Source organism: Cyclopterus lumpus, chromosome 5 (genome assembly GCF_009769545.1).
Source record: "Cyclopterus lumpus isolate fCycLum1 chromosome 5, fCycLum1.pri, whole genome shotgun sequence".
In the NCBI taxonomy this organism is placed as follows: domain Eukaryota; kingdom Metazoa; phylum Chordata; class Actinopteri; order Perciformes; family Cyclopteridae; genus Cyclopterus; species Cyclopterus lumpus.
In genome coordinates, this window is record NC_046970.1 from 19,985,702 (window position 1) to 19,999,722 (window position 14,021).

A 14,021-nucleotide genomic window follows, 5' to 3' on the forward strand; every position below is an offset into this window, starting at 1 on the left:
TAAATGTCTCTGCCTCAGTGGCACTGGATGGTTTATCCCAGCGTCTGTCTCAGGACCCCTATTCCACCCACCCCCGTTCCCCGTATTGTAGGGAGACGGTCTGGCCTAATAGGTGCAAGTCAAAAAGGTCAAAAGAAGAAGAGACAAAACAGCTCTGAAATCTGCCTCATTAATATCACTCTCTCTCACCCTGACAACAGACTGCGCAGCAAGTCAAGATGTTTTGTTATGTCATTTGGGCCGAGCTGAAATTGTCTGTCGGTGTTTGAGTGTGTGTGAGTCAAGGGGTGCGTTTACAAAAGCTGAACCACACACAATAATTATAATTTTGAAAAGCAGTAGCTACTAAAAACACATTTGCATACAATTCCTACTAATTGCTGATTATGGATATTATTGTGTTGGTGTTATAATTCAAAGTAGACAGAAACAAACAACAACACACCTGCATCCGTTATCTAGGAATACAGCATATTGCTTCTCAATTTGTATTGCCAAATGGCAGGGTAGATAGTTTTGTAGATACACAAGTGATTTTCATTTCCTCCCGAGATAAGAACAGAAATGCAATTGATATCAGAAAAAAATAAATATTAGAACATCATCCTTTATTTAATGTTAATGCATGCATTATCATACTGAGGCTGCTCTATTTCACAGTTGGTGTACGCGGCCCTATTACTGTGTTAAATTGGTTAATGTTAAGGCTCCGTGATATGCATTGGAATGTGGATCGCATAGACTGAACTGACTCCATTCATGCAGCCCATGTAGACCCGTCTACATATAGTCTCTGTGCTGTATACTAGCTGCGGATCGGGGCTTTACTTGTGACAACCCTAATTTAGATGCATCCCCTCTGGCCTTTGGTGGATGAAAGAGGAGCATGTCATCTGTCTCCCTCCTTAACTCCAGTGCCGCATGTACTGTATTTGGGCAACTCATAGAATATGGCTTTGGGCTGAATGTGAATCAGTGAGTTGTGTACCCAACACAATGCAAACCTTTGGGAGTGAGACAGCACACCAAGCCCAGGAAATGCATCAATAGATTCTGATGTGGAAAATCCCAAGGGGTAAAGTGGAATTATATTACGACTGCACAGTAAACCAGCCAGCTACTGATGCTGCTGCTGCTGCTGGGCCAACAAGGAGAATGTCTCTTTTAAACCAAGAAGGACTATGTATGCTATAATTTATAAGAGAGACAGACACAGAACTGGCCGTTTGACTAACCAAATATAGTTTTTTATGGAAACTTCAGGAGGCAAATGTCATATTTTTTTCATCCTGACAACAGCAAAACATTGTGGTCCAGAGTCACATCTGACATATAATCTCAGAACCCATTGGCTCAGTCTGACCCCGATAAGACAAGGTCCAATGTCTCTGTGCTTCCAGTGTAGACAGTGTATCTGGATAACTGATATCTGGATCAATCCAGATATTAGCAATTTGAGACTCGAGAATAGAACTGGAGTTGAGAGATGAACTCTACAACCGGATTACGTCAAAGTTTAATAGCTACATTTGAGCTAAATCGTCATCAGACGATGGCCGGTGGGTCCCAAGATTGCATTGTGGCAAACAGACTGTTGACCTGCCGGCTTCTGAAGCCCTCTCAAACAACAGTACTTGGATTACAAACAGACTTTACATGGAAACCCTTCCGATGCTAAAAATATTTTCATCTCGCCACTAACTCTGCTAAAATGCAACAAAAAAATGTGCAGTCTGGAGTGAACCTTGCCATTGCATGTAGTTTTCCCTCTCTCTCTGTGTGCCTTCTAACTCGCTCACTTTATTGTATCGCTCTCTCCTTGTCCCTCGCTTGCTCTTTGGTTATCCACTTCTTAAGGTTTAGTGCAGTCTTACCAACCATGGATGAGTTTTGATGCTATTCAGTGTGGCTGAGGCATGCCTTCATTCCACCCCTATATATATATATATATATATATGATTCATTTTAATAGAGCTGAGCCATAAAATGGTGTACGGGCAGTGGTGCAAATATGACACAATCTCTTCAATCCAGCCATCCTGAGGAGGTGAAGTGGAATGTGCTCCACATTTTCTGTGTCTCCATAATACAGTGCTTTGCAGAAGTTGATATCCAAATTGCAAGTGGAAATATAGTTGGTTGTTGCAAAAGTGCTAAGCACTAATGCAACGTTTCAACAACTCCTACTTTTCCACCACTCTCTCGCTCTGTCTCTCTACTTCAATCTCTCCTCCATCCCTCAAACATTAGGAATCATCATGACAGCAGTGGCAGATTTGGACCGTGAGACACAGGAACGGTACGAGTTGGTCGTCAAGGCAACAGACATGGCAGGACAAATGGGCGGTCTCTCCGGCTCTACCACGGTGACCATAGTGATCACGGATGTTAATGACAACCCACCGCGCTTCCCACAGAGTAAGTGTGTCCTGCACATGATCTCACTACAGGCCAGTGAGGGAGATGGTGACACAGGGAAGACATGTGTGAGATTGTAAAAGACGGAAGTGAGGCTTAAAAGATGGAGGAGAGTAATGAGCCAAGACATAGAAACACTGAGAGGATGATAGAAGACACACAATATAGTTTGCAACCTGCTGGCCGCTGACACCAATATGCAATGGCAGCATCAGAGACCATATTGAATGGCCTGCGTGTAGTCCAAGAGAATCAACTAACTTCAATTCATGAGGCTATCAAACCTGCAAAAATAGCAAGTGTGGATAATTGATACGTTCCACCCAACATTTGATCCGCCCTTTTAAGCGAGTCTCAAGAGAGGACTGAATCAATATGGTTGATTGTTTCCTCATTGTAATGTTACGTGTTTATGATGCTCATGTCTTTTTGGGCTGAATGGCTTTCACATATCTGTGTTATTGCACAGTGAGAGTTACAACATGCTGCTCACCACACAAAGAGTTGAAAGGAAGTCTCCTAAGAGCAAACGGCTTCAAGAGTCTTGTTTGTTTTTTGACATATTGGACCAACAGAAGTATTTGTAGCACATTAAAAAGTGAGTGTATTTAAAAGTCTGATTTTACTAACGCCTCATGTTGTTCCCAATTACTGACTAAAATATTTTTTATGATTAAAATACTAAAATAGTAGGCTACTACCCTTTCTTGCTCTCATTTCAAGTCTTCTTCGCCCTCTTTTTTGGAGTTAAACCATAACACTGTTACTTGTGTTAAAGCTGGGGGAACAGCATCTGACAGCCTGGTGGATTGTTTTTAATATGTCTCCAAACACCTCTTCTTATTTCTGTATAAATCCTTTTTTTTTCATCTGAGTAAATCATATTTACCCAGTCAGGGGGATCAACCCTGCAGGATTATAGTATCTTCAGTGTATGGTGTGGGGAATTGATAGAGTTTGGAAAGCAGCTTCATAAATAAGATGCAAGGGAAGATGACGTTCTGTATATGTAAGGACTTTGATGTGTTGCCATCATCTTTTTTCTTTTATCTTTTTATTTTGTTCATAATGAACTCTGTATACATGTTCTTTAGATTTAGGATTGCCTACATGTATAAGCACCAATAAAAGTAATCATATACTTGATCATGCAGATTACAAAAACTTATACGTGCTTTGTTACAGTTAATTTTCATTAATGCAATTTCCACAAAGGTACAATTGCATTTCTATTGATCTAATTACACTTTACAGGGATACAATTAGAGCTACTGTTTACTGTGATGTGTTATATTGTTGTGTATCGACAACATATTACTTTGCACACTCCCTTATATGTAAATGCCATAGTCACACTTATAATAGGTGCCTGAAGTCTACTTGTTGCCGTTCATTCATTATAATCCCAACCCAACCTCTTTTTGCATTGACCTGTCTCTTCCTCTCTTTAGCTTCTGTATCTTTGTTACTCTCTCATCCCTTCCTCCTCCTATTTTCCTGTTTCTGCTCCCAATCCATCTCTTCTCCCAGTTTTCTCACTTCCTACCTCTCCACCTACATACATCCATCTATCTTTCCTCCACTGCTGTTGTTTTTCCTCTCATCCTTCCTCTTTTGTGGTGCTTTATTACTCCTACGCTGTTTGCTTTTTCGTCACCTCTTCCCTCTCTTGCTTTGCTAAACCAAACTCTCCTTGTTTTATCCGCCAATGCGATGTCCACCTTCGGCCACCTACTCCATATTCCAGAGATGTACCAGTTTTCTGTGTCGGAGGGGGCGGCTGTGGGGACACCAGTTGGACGCATCATTGCAACAGATGCAGACATGGGAGAGAACACAGACATGAGCTATCTGATCAAAGAGGAAGGGGAGCTCTTCAAAGTCACTACAGATGTGGAGACACAGGAAGCAATTGTCTCCATCAAGAAGGTACAGTTAACTTAAAAGAATGCTGCACTGCTGTTGTTGTAGTGTGTTAAGCCAATGTTGATTTTCACCAGTAAAAAGGCACAAAAAAAACAACATAAAAATGCATGCCTCAAATTAATTTACTTAGAGATATTTCTTGCTGTGTTACAAATTATAAATCAAGAGATGGCGTATTTGCCCCAGAAAATTAAAACATCTAAGCAGCTACCATTTCCAGTTATGCTCGTTGTTTTTTGTTAAATGATCCTGTAAATATTATATCAAGCTTCCTTGTCGCACACATTAATCCTTACAATCTATGTTAGAATATTATGAGGAGTGATTAGGATTCGTTTGGCTAGAAATCAGCAAGTGACGGCTGCTTAACAATAAAAAAAAACCTCTCTTTTTTTTACACCCAGCAGCTAAATCTTTCCAGTCAATAAGCCGAACAGCTACTAGGCCCTGTTTCCACAGAGATGTAGAAAGAGATATGATTGGTCTTTGATGATTGATGATCATTGGTTTCACACTGGGGTTTGACAGGAACTGTCAGTGCCGAGTTTCTTCAAAAGTCGTTTTCAACTTTTTTCACCTTGAAATAAAATTCAGAATGCTAACAGTGGTGTCTTTTCATTGAAATACACAAATGTCAAAAGTGGTTCTCCTAATTGACACATCTTTGTTGTGAATGAGGCCTAATAGCAGAATGGACATGCAACACTTAGCCAGCAGAAGTGTTTTGCTCAATGGACTGTCAACAATGTCTTATCTTTTAGCAACTGCTGGTGTTGACTTAGTGGTAGACTGGAGCCGCACACACGACAATAACTTGAAATAAACTGCAACAAGAAGGGATACGTGCACACTAATGCGTTGGCTAAGTGCTGCTATCGTTCATTAGTATTGTTCCAATAATATGGCTATCGGTGTCAGTACTAGACACAATGCCACTTTAAATGGCTTATGTTAAATGAAAAAGTCTTGAAATAGAATCTTGTTTTTTTTCTTTCAGCCACTGGACTTCGAGAGCAAGCGCACACACAATGTTGTTGTGGAGGCGGTGAATAAGCATGTTGACCCTCGCTTCGTAGACCTGGGTTCCTTCCGAGACCAGACCATTGTTCGCGTCAGTGTGTCGGACATAGATGAGCCACCCATCTTTCAACCAGCGGAGGGCGCTATCATGGAGGTGCAGGAGGATGCCAAAGTAGGAGCGATGGTTGGCATCATCACTGCCAGGGATCCAGATGTAAAGAATAAACCTGTCAGGTACGGCAAGGCCTCTAATGCCAACAACAAACATGCATCCTACTGTTAGAGTGGTAGAATGTTTATCAGACTTGAGCAACTAAAAGGTTGTAGCTAACTTTTAGTCACATTAATTACATCTGAATTGTTAGTTTTACATGTTTGTAATATTCCCAAGCCCTGATCAGTGTGTACTGTCCATATGGCTAACATAGGACAATGTGTTAACACCATCATGGCCTATAACTATAAACCACAAAGAGGCAGTCAGTAGAGGGCAGATCTCCACCAGGTGTGTCTGCAATGATGGCTGCTGTATCGTGTGGCTGAATGAACACCATCTACAATCTAACCACCCGTTTGGTCCGCAAGTGTATCAGACCTGTGCTTCATTTGCACGTCTCACACCCTCTTATTTTAATCTATGCAGATGTCTGCACCACCTCTGAGCAGGGGGCGTGTCTCAGCTCCATTTCACGGGCGTAACTTGAAGCAATTCTTTAGACAAAAACATGTGTAAATGTGACGTTGATGCCCTATAAAAAGTCAGGGAATAGCTGTGTGAGCAGTTCCCTCAGCTAGCTGCGGGAGTATGCCATTTTAGCTGTGGACAACATAGAGGTAGGTGCACAGTCACTCGCTCACTAAGTGACTCACTCACTGATGCATGCACATACCCAATCTCAGGATTTTACTTGCTTAGAAGAGACTGGAGCTTTAAAGGACATAATTGCTTCTGACCCAGTATTACTGAGGTTGCTCTGGTGTAAATCTATGATTCTATTTGGTATTAATATAAAATGTGCCATTAATGAAATTATTTTGGCTCCGAAAGAGTGAAAATGTAGAGATAATATTAAAACCGTACTTAGATACTGGAGGCACACAGCTGCTTTTCGCAACAGTAGGTAGCCTGATAAAATATATCAACCAAAACATTGGCAATAAACTATTGCTGTGTAAAGATTACTGCTAAAATGGTATAATAATATTAGAGAGCAATGTTTTGCATGACAATGTTTTATTAGGAATTGGACTCTGCAGCGCTGTCACACGGACAATAAATCTACAAGCCTGCTGTTGTGCACTCAGTGCAACTTGCATGGACCGTATTTTACTTTATGACCGAAGATAGATTTTTGTTCAAACAAAATGTGTACGATGAAAAATCTGACTTTAAAGTAAATACACAGGTAGCTGATGGGCTTAAAAGCAAAAGCTTCTTTTTTTTCTCACAATCCTTGAAGATGGAGTGAAAGCCAAAGCAAACAGTAAATAGGGGGACTTGAACAATGGATGAAGCTGCGCTGTATGTCTCTTTTTGCTCTCAGATCACTGTGTGTGATAAAAAACAATATCGTTCTGATAATCTTACCACGGTCTGTGGTTTATATGTCCTCGGATGAGCAATTGCAGTGTGAGAGGGGAATGTAGATAAGGGCTAAGACAGTCTCACTGACAGAGTATACACAGAGACACGCAGTGCCTGTGCAAATTACCTCGATTAAAAATGCACGAGGCTCAGAGTTTCAGGTGTAATAAAGTACAACACAATGGCAGAGCTGTCGTTCACTAGTGTTTTGGCAGCCTGCAGCTGAAAGTGTGCGTGTGACACTTATGCAACCATATATGAGCGTGTGTGTGTTTATGTGTGTGTGAGTGTGTGTTTATGTGTGTGCATGTGTTTGTGTTAGTGGAATAGTCAGTGAAAAGGAGAGAGGCTAGTGAACTCATGGCCTCTGGCATTAAGCATAATCATACACCCTGAATCTCTACAATTGGTTAGGTGAGGTTTTAGTGCATGCGATGTAGATCTGATCAGCAAGATATCCCTCTATTGCTCAGAGATGCCTTCTGTCACAATAAAAAACAAACAAGGTTATGAAAATGGAACCACTCCTCATGTCACAACTAAAGCAAAGAAAGGATGACATACAACGTTGCAAGCAGGTTATTAAAACCCTCTGGGGTTTAAGGTCTTTTTCTCGATTTTACATAATTTATTGAATTCACCTTTTAATAGGCCCTTACTTGCATTTGATACATACTCATGTGTTATACATAGAACATTTGAAGAACAATCTCAGCTATCTATATAATGAAGCACCATTGTCTTTGGGCACAGTGTAAAGAGGTAATTTGGCCCTAAAGCTGAAAAGTTGAAGTCCGATTTATTAAAATTCTTCAAATCTCTTGCGAAAACATACCTTTACTCATGTGGATGAACCCTTTTGGTGCTTTAAATTGGTTTAACAAAGTCTTAGGTTCACAAAAGTCGTGGAATATATGAATAAAATAGATTTTGGAATATCGTTTTTTGAGTAGAAGTGTTGTCTGTCACTCTACTTTCACCAAATGTGAGAGAGACTGAGATAAAATGGGACTGAGAAATGATTCATGCTACAGATCAAGCTTAATGGGATGTGTGCAAATGAAAAATTAACATTACAACCGTAAAAAAAAGAAGATATTTACTATATATTTGAGTCTGTTTTTCAACAGTTTTCCCAACAAGAACAGAATATGTCCTGTATATAAAAACAAACGTTTTACTAACTGTACACGGCAGTGTTTTTCCGAAGCGTAAAGTGGGTTCTTAGTGATTTCCTACACACGATTCCACAAATTACATTGAAGGGCTCTTGTCTTGCTGTGTGAATCACGTTTCACCTCGTGAAAAGAAGAACACGGAAGTAGAACGTCTACAGATAACGGCAACATCCAAACCATATTTCTCTGCAATTTATCCGTCGCGTAAACACCGTAGGACGCGCCACCTCACGTCCATTGACTCCAGATGGTTAACCGCTAGCACATGTACTAGTCAAAATCTCCTTAATGCAAAACATACAATACATATAGGGAACTTTTTCCGTCTGAAAGGTTATTTTTTTTGGGACAGGGATGTCGTATGTGTACAGATTGTAAAGCCCTTTGAGGCAAATTTGTAATTTGTGATATTGGGATATACAAAATAAACTGAATTCAATTGAATTGAATACAAGATAAAATAATTATTCTCTAGTTTAAAGGACACAAATACTGCTTTGCCTGTTGCCTGTTGTGGGGATGTGAAATGCCATGTGTGAAGCAGTTTGTTCTTCAGCAATGTAGGTGTCTTGTGTTGGAAAGAAAGTGTTTTATATGAGAGACTCAGTGTTTATGAGCAAAAGGATTGTGAAGATACTAAACTCATGGTGATGATGTCTCCCTACTCCCATCCCACAAAAAAACTGTCATGTACTGGAAACCAAAGGCTCATTTGCTGTTTCCTTTTGAACAACAGTGATGGTATGCGTGGAGGGAGGCAAGGATGGCCAAAACCAATTAAGAGTTGTTTTCATTTTTTGGACCGTTAAACTGGACTGTACTGAAAGAAAAAACAAAAGATAAAGCAAAAATATCAGCAGTACAAAAGACCCTTTTACAGCAGTCATCATCAAAAACAGCGGACTGAAGTTCTACAGAATCACGACAGCATCACAGCCGTTTTAGAGCACCGAGTGTATTCAGTTAAATAAGTGGCCGTGTAAACTGGTGACTTTCAGTCGAATGCGCCCTTGGTTGCTGGTGTGATATCACACACTAGGTTTTTCCACCAAATACACACATATACATGCATTCTACCTACTACCTGACACAGATCCATTTGTTTAGGTTGCAGTTGTGATATTTGGTAGTAATGTCCTTGCGTAGCGTGATGAGCTATATTGCTTGTCGAACTGCGCGCGCACCGTTGTTTACAAAGTGTAAAAGAGTCCATTACGTTTTTATTAAAGGAGATAGAAATCTGTTGTAATTGTTTATTCTGGAGTGTCAATGACCAGCGTGAATGTATTCCGGCCAAAATCAAATCCCTGTCCTAAATATGATGCAATTTCAGTTAAAGCAATGTTGTACACTTAACAGATAGATTACACATACATGTACACGTAGGTTTGTTTGTTTGTATCGACGTGTGTAACTTTTATTCAGTATCTTAAACACTGAGTGGTTCACTAAAATATTGACATTTCATATTCATTCTCAAAGCAGATTCTCTTGAGGTCATTGTAACTAGTAATCAGTGAAATAAATGTATTCCTGGAGAATCAGTAATCAGTCTACATTTATTGACGTGCTGATATTAATTAAATATGAATACAAATGCAATTCTACACTCACACCTTTTTTGAAAATGAATGTGTGATCAGACATCGTTTTAGTCCATTCGCTGTTCTTTGTTTTCCTTTGTCAGTAAGATAAGCATATGGTTCTGTTGAAATGATGTTTCATATACAACATGTGACAATTATTCTCATGATACGGGAGACTGCTGGCTGGCATGTTTGTCAGAGGGGCTTTAAGAGCTTATATAACCCATGGGACACTATTATGGTTTATGTGGGCATGAGTAAGCCAACCGTGTGTGTATATGTGTGTGTGTGTGTGCGTGTGTGTGTGTGTGTGTGTGTGTGTGTGTGTGTGTGTAGATGTGTCTGAGTCTGGAACTAAGAACAAAGAAACCTTTCAGTGGATTTTTGTTGACTCACCAATCTTTACTCAGTACCCCAGAAAGGAAAGATGCATTAGTGTTTTTTTCTAGAGCGCACAACAACAGTTTAATGATTATTTTCTTACTCTGAATAGGCAAAGAAAGTGCAATAGCCACCAGTAGTTAAGAGACACATTGCTGGTATTAGGGTCGCACGCCTGGTGACAAATATCCGGTGATTGTCTTTCAAATATAATGACCTTAACCCTGTACCCTTCTATATGAGCGGTTATTATTTACTGCATCCTAACGTCAAATCTCGTAGTTAAATTCCTTAACAAGTTAGATTCCTGCATAATTATTGACTCTCTCACCTTCCTCTCCCCGAAAGCTTCTCTTCTTCAACATCTATATCTTATCTTGTGCTTGTTGTTACAGGTTCTCCATCGATCGGACCACGGACCTGGAGATGATCTTTCGTATTGATCCAGATTCGGGTGCCATCACACTGGAAAAGATTTTGGACCGGGAGACCGCAGGATGGCACAACATCACAGTGAGGGCTGTAGAAGCAGGTACATTGCTTACCATCACAAGTTGCGCTCATCACACATGTGGTTTGTACATATTCATACTGCTGCGAAGAATGTGATTTTACTTATTAAGTGGTTACCTTTTCACCTTGCCAAACAAGCTGAAAGTTGGTGAGACTACTGTATAAATGTATGTATAATTACTTCCGCCAGGTACATTCTGAGTCAACATTTGTTCTTTTACAAGTGTTGACATTTTTGACTGTACGAGACATGCAGATTATAGGCTGACAAAATAAAGCCTTGAATAAATGTGCCATTAAGATAACACCAATATAATAGCAAGGAAATGAACAAATAATTAAAATTCTACTTTATAATCATCCACAATTATAGTTAATAACAGCCATGTACTCCTCATTTCACAGGTCAAACTAAATATAGAATGACAAAACTTAGAGGGGCAACTAAAATTGCTCAAATAAATAACTTTTGTGTTTGTTTGAACAAGTCACTGCATAGTTATTAAAACAGGAAAGTTAGAATTGCTTTGCCTACACCCCGTTTCTGCATGTTGAATTAGCTCTCAACTCCCACCAGGGTGATACGGGGTGACAGACATCCTCAAACTGCTGCGATCATTTGCTATCAAAGCTTCTGGCATATTTACAGCAGGAGAGTATTGTGACTTTGTGGGAATGAGAAAGTAATGTAGGAACAGCCGAACAGCACTTCAATAGGCAGTGTAAACTAAATGTATCATCTGAGAACAAGATACCATATGTTTTATTGTATGAAGATGCAATAATAACTTATAAAATGCAAACATCATTAACTTCAAGTAAATACAATGTACAACAATCTGCATTCAATGGAATCATTTTATGTGAGATGTAGTTTTAAATAGTGTAATCAAAACCACTAATGTAAACATAACTTTTAAAACATTCGAAAACATGAATAACTTCTATTTTGTTATCAATTAACTTTGTGTTTCTAGTTTACAATTTTTGTAGTTGAGCTACCATTTATTTACCATCGGGTCATAACATTAGTAATTATTAGTAACTGTTCAACGTGTAAAGGAATAATTTTAATGTAATTATAGCTCATAATGCACCACGAGAGCATAACTTACTAAAAGTTGTGTGCGTGATGTAATAATATTTCAAGTGTAATTATTAGCTATTTTAGAAATATGCCCTTTTTATAGTACGAAAACCCTTAGAATAGGTTGCAACTGATCATAAAAGTCACGGTTCAGATTGTATCACGGTTTGGAGTCTTCGATCGGATCAGCACAAAAGAAAAAAAGGAATAAATATAACTTTTAGATGCCCAGATCACGTTTTTTGGCCGCAAATACCAATTACCGATTGTTGATTATCCACACTGGCCGACACGTTTTATTATCTAATTTATTTGTTGTTATAGCAGCTGGCATACAAGGCTCCAGGTCCCAAATATAATTTCAACCTGTAAACAGTAAAAGTTCTAAATGTTATCCTTTGACTATGAACCGTATGAATGGAGAAGGCATCGAACACGAAGCTGCCGTACATATATCCTTGACACCCCAAATGTACCCTTCACTGCCATTGGGGGAAGCAGGCATCACCAAGCATTGTCTGCTGACCCTCTGATAGTCTATCAGAGGGTCAGCAGACAATGCAGATTCCACCGGTCTTTGGCCACCCTTTCGTGACACGGTTCTATCATAGAACCGTGTCACGAAAGGGTGGCCAAAGACCGGTGTGGTGGCAGGAAGAAATGGCTGCTGTATACACTTAAACATTGGCATGAGACAGCTATGTATCCACCAAACACTGCAAAAAGGAGAGAAAAGACCCAACTACACAGGACAAGGGTTCTAGCCTCCTTTCCATGCATCTGCATTGGAGCCCTGACCACTTGTCCTTGTAACATGTAATCGTGAACCCCGCTCCTGCCTCCAGCCTCCCGAGACAACAGGTGCTCTGGAGCCCACAACCACAGACTCACCGCCATACCCCCAGGGCATTGGAACTAACTCTGCCCGGCCTTTTGCTATAGACCGCAGGGGTGCGAATGTCGATCCTCACCATGACATACTTCCCTTTTATCAGGGGTCTAAAGTGCTGGAGGACCAAGAACAACACTAAATGTAGCCCAAAGAGGTTGATTACTCTGCCCAGTCAGGGGGGCTTGGTCATGACGGTGAGGTCACTAACATCAAACAAGACCCTCATGCTAGATGCAAGTTTATGATGGAATAATGTTCTCATAATGTAGTAGCTTCTTATATTATACTATTATAACTGTTATTACATTATGCACTCACGGTTTTACATAATGATCTTTCATTACATTATGAGGTGCTACAACTGTATGTTGTGCAACTTCACGACTTAGCTCATTTTTATATGTTCTGCCAACTCATCAAGGAAATCATAGTCCTCGGTAGTAGACATGAATGTTATCTTTTCTGATACCAGGTGGAAAATATAGTCATCATCGCTTCACTTAGAGCTGACAAACATCCCGGAAAAAGCTCTTACATTTTTCTTTTTCATCTCTTTGGGTATTCTTGCCATAGCAAAGAAAATAAAGATTGTTTTTTGGGGAGCTGGGAAGTTATCACTAAACCATTAGAGGTAAACTTGAGAAGATGAGGAGGCCTGCTATCCCTCACTTTTTCAATCTCATACAGATGACGTGATTGCAGTGAAAGTCGATGAGATTGCATTCAGAATCTAACTGTGTTTTCTATCACACACAAGAAGTAAACATTGGACATAAACAAAGTTGATTTTAAAATGTCTTCATATTTGCTCCTCTCTCATATAGCCTCAGATGTTGATATTCCAATAATCAATATAGCCTAAACTGAACACTAAGATAACATTTTTCTTTTTTTTTCAAGCTGAATTCCCAGAGCAATTTGGGCGCTTTTGTTCTCTTCTTCTTTGTGCTTGGCATTATGTCATAGGCACATTTTAATGTTAATTGAACATTGAAAGCGTCCCTAACCCTTCCAACATCAGACATAAACACATGCCTGCACTTGATAGATAAAGACTCTCACATTGCCTTCCAAGGAAACATCCCGACAGACGGAGTCAGTGGTCAACGGCATCAGAATTCCCATCCAGAATGTTTCTTTATCACCAGTTAGCTCATGGCGTCCTGAGAGCTGGTCACGAACAGACAGGAGACAGAGAAAAATACAAAGACATAGAAAGCAACAAAAAAAAGGGGCCACAAGAGAGATCGGAATAGAGGAGGGAAGGGACTTGTGAAGCAGCTAGCAAGAGCGTTTTAAGAATAATGATTTTGTTTTTCCCCTTCTCATTAAGGCTGGAGCGCCACAAGGTCACTGTTAAAACTACAGTTTGGTGGAACAACTCTTATTATTCCACCAGTCCATTACTGACCTTTGAACTATACCCACTGTATCA

The 14,021-nt window shown here is 39.8% G+C and overlaps 1 protein-coding gene across 1 annotated transcript in view; it reads left to right on the forward strand.

The window, feature by feature from the left end:
• LOC117730796 (cadherin-22) overlaps positions 1-14,021 on the forward strand; it is a 69,268-nt gene that overhangs the window by 26,898 nt on the left and 28,349 nt on the right. Inside the window, exons 4-7 of the mRNA XM_034532787.1 lie at positions 2,251-2,418; positions 4,166-4,347; positions 5,342-5,598; positions 10,490-10,626. Of these exons, the coding sequence (XP_034388678.1) occupies positions 2,251-2,418; positions 4,166-4,347; positions 5,342-5,598; positions 10,490-10,626 (744 nt within the window). The remainder of the gene's footprint in view (positions 1-2,250; positions 2,419-4,165; positions 4,348-5,341; positions 5,599-10,489; positions 10,627-14,021) is intronic.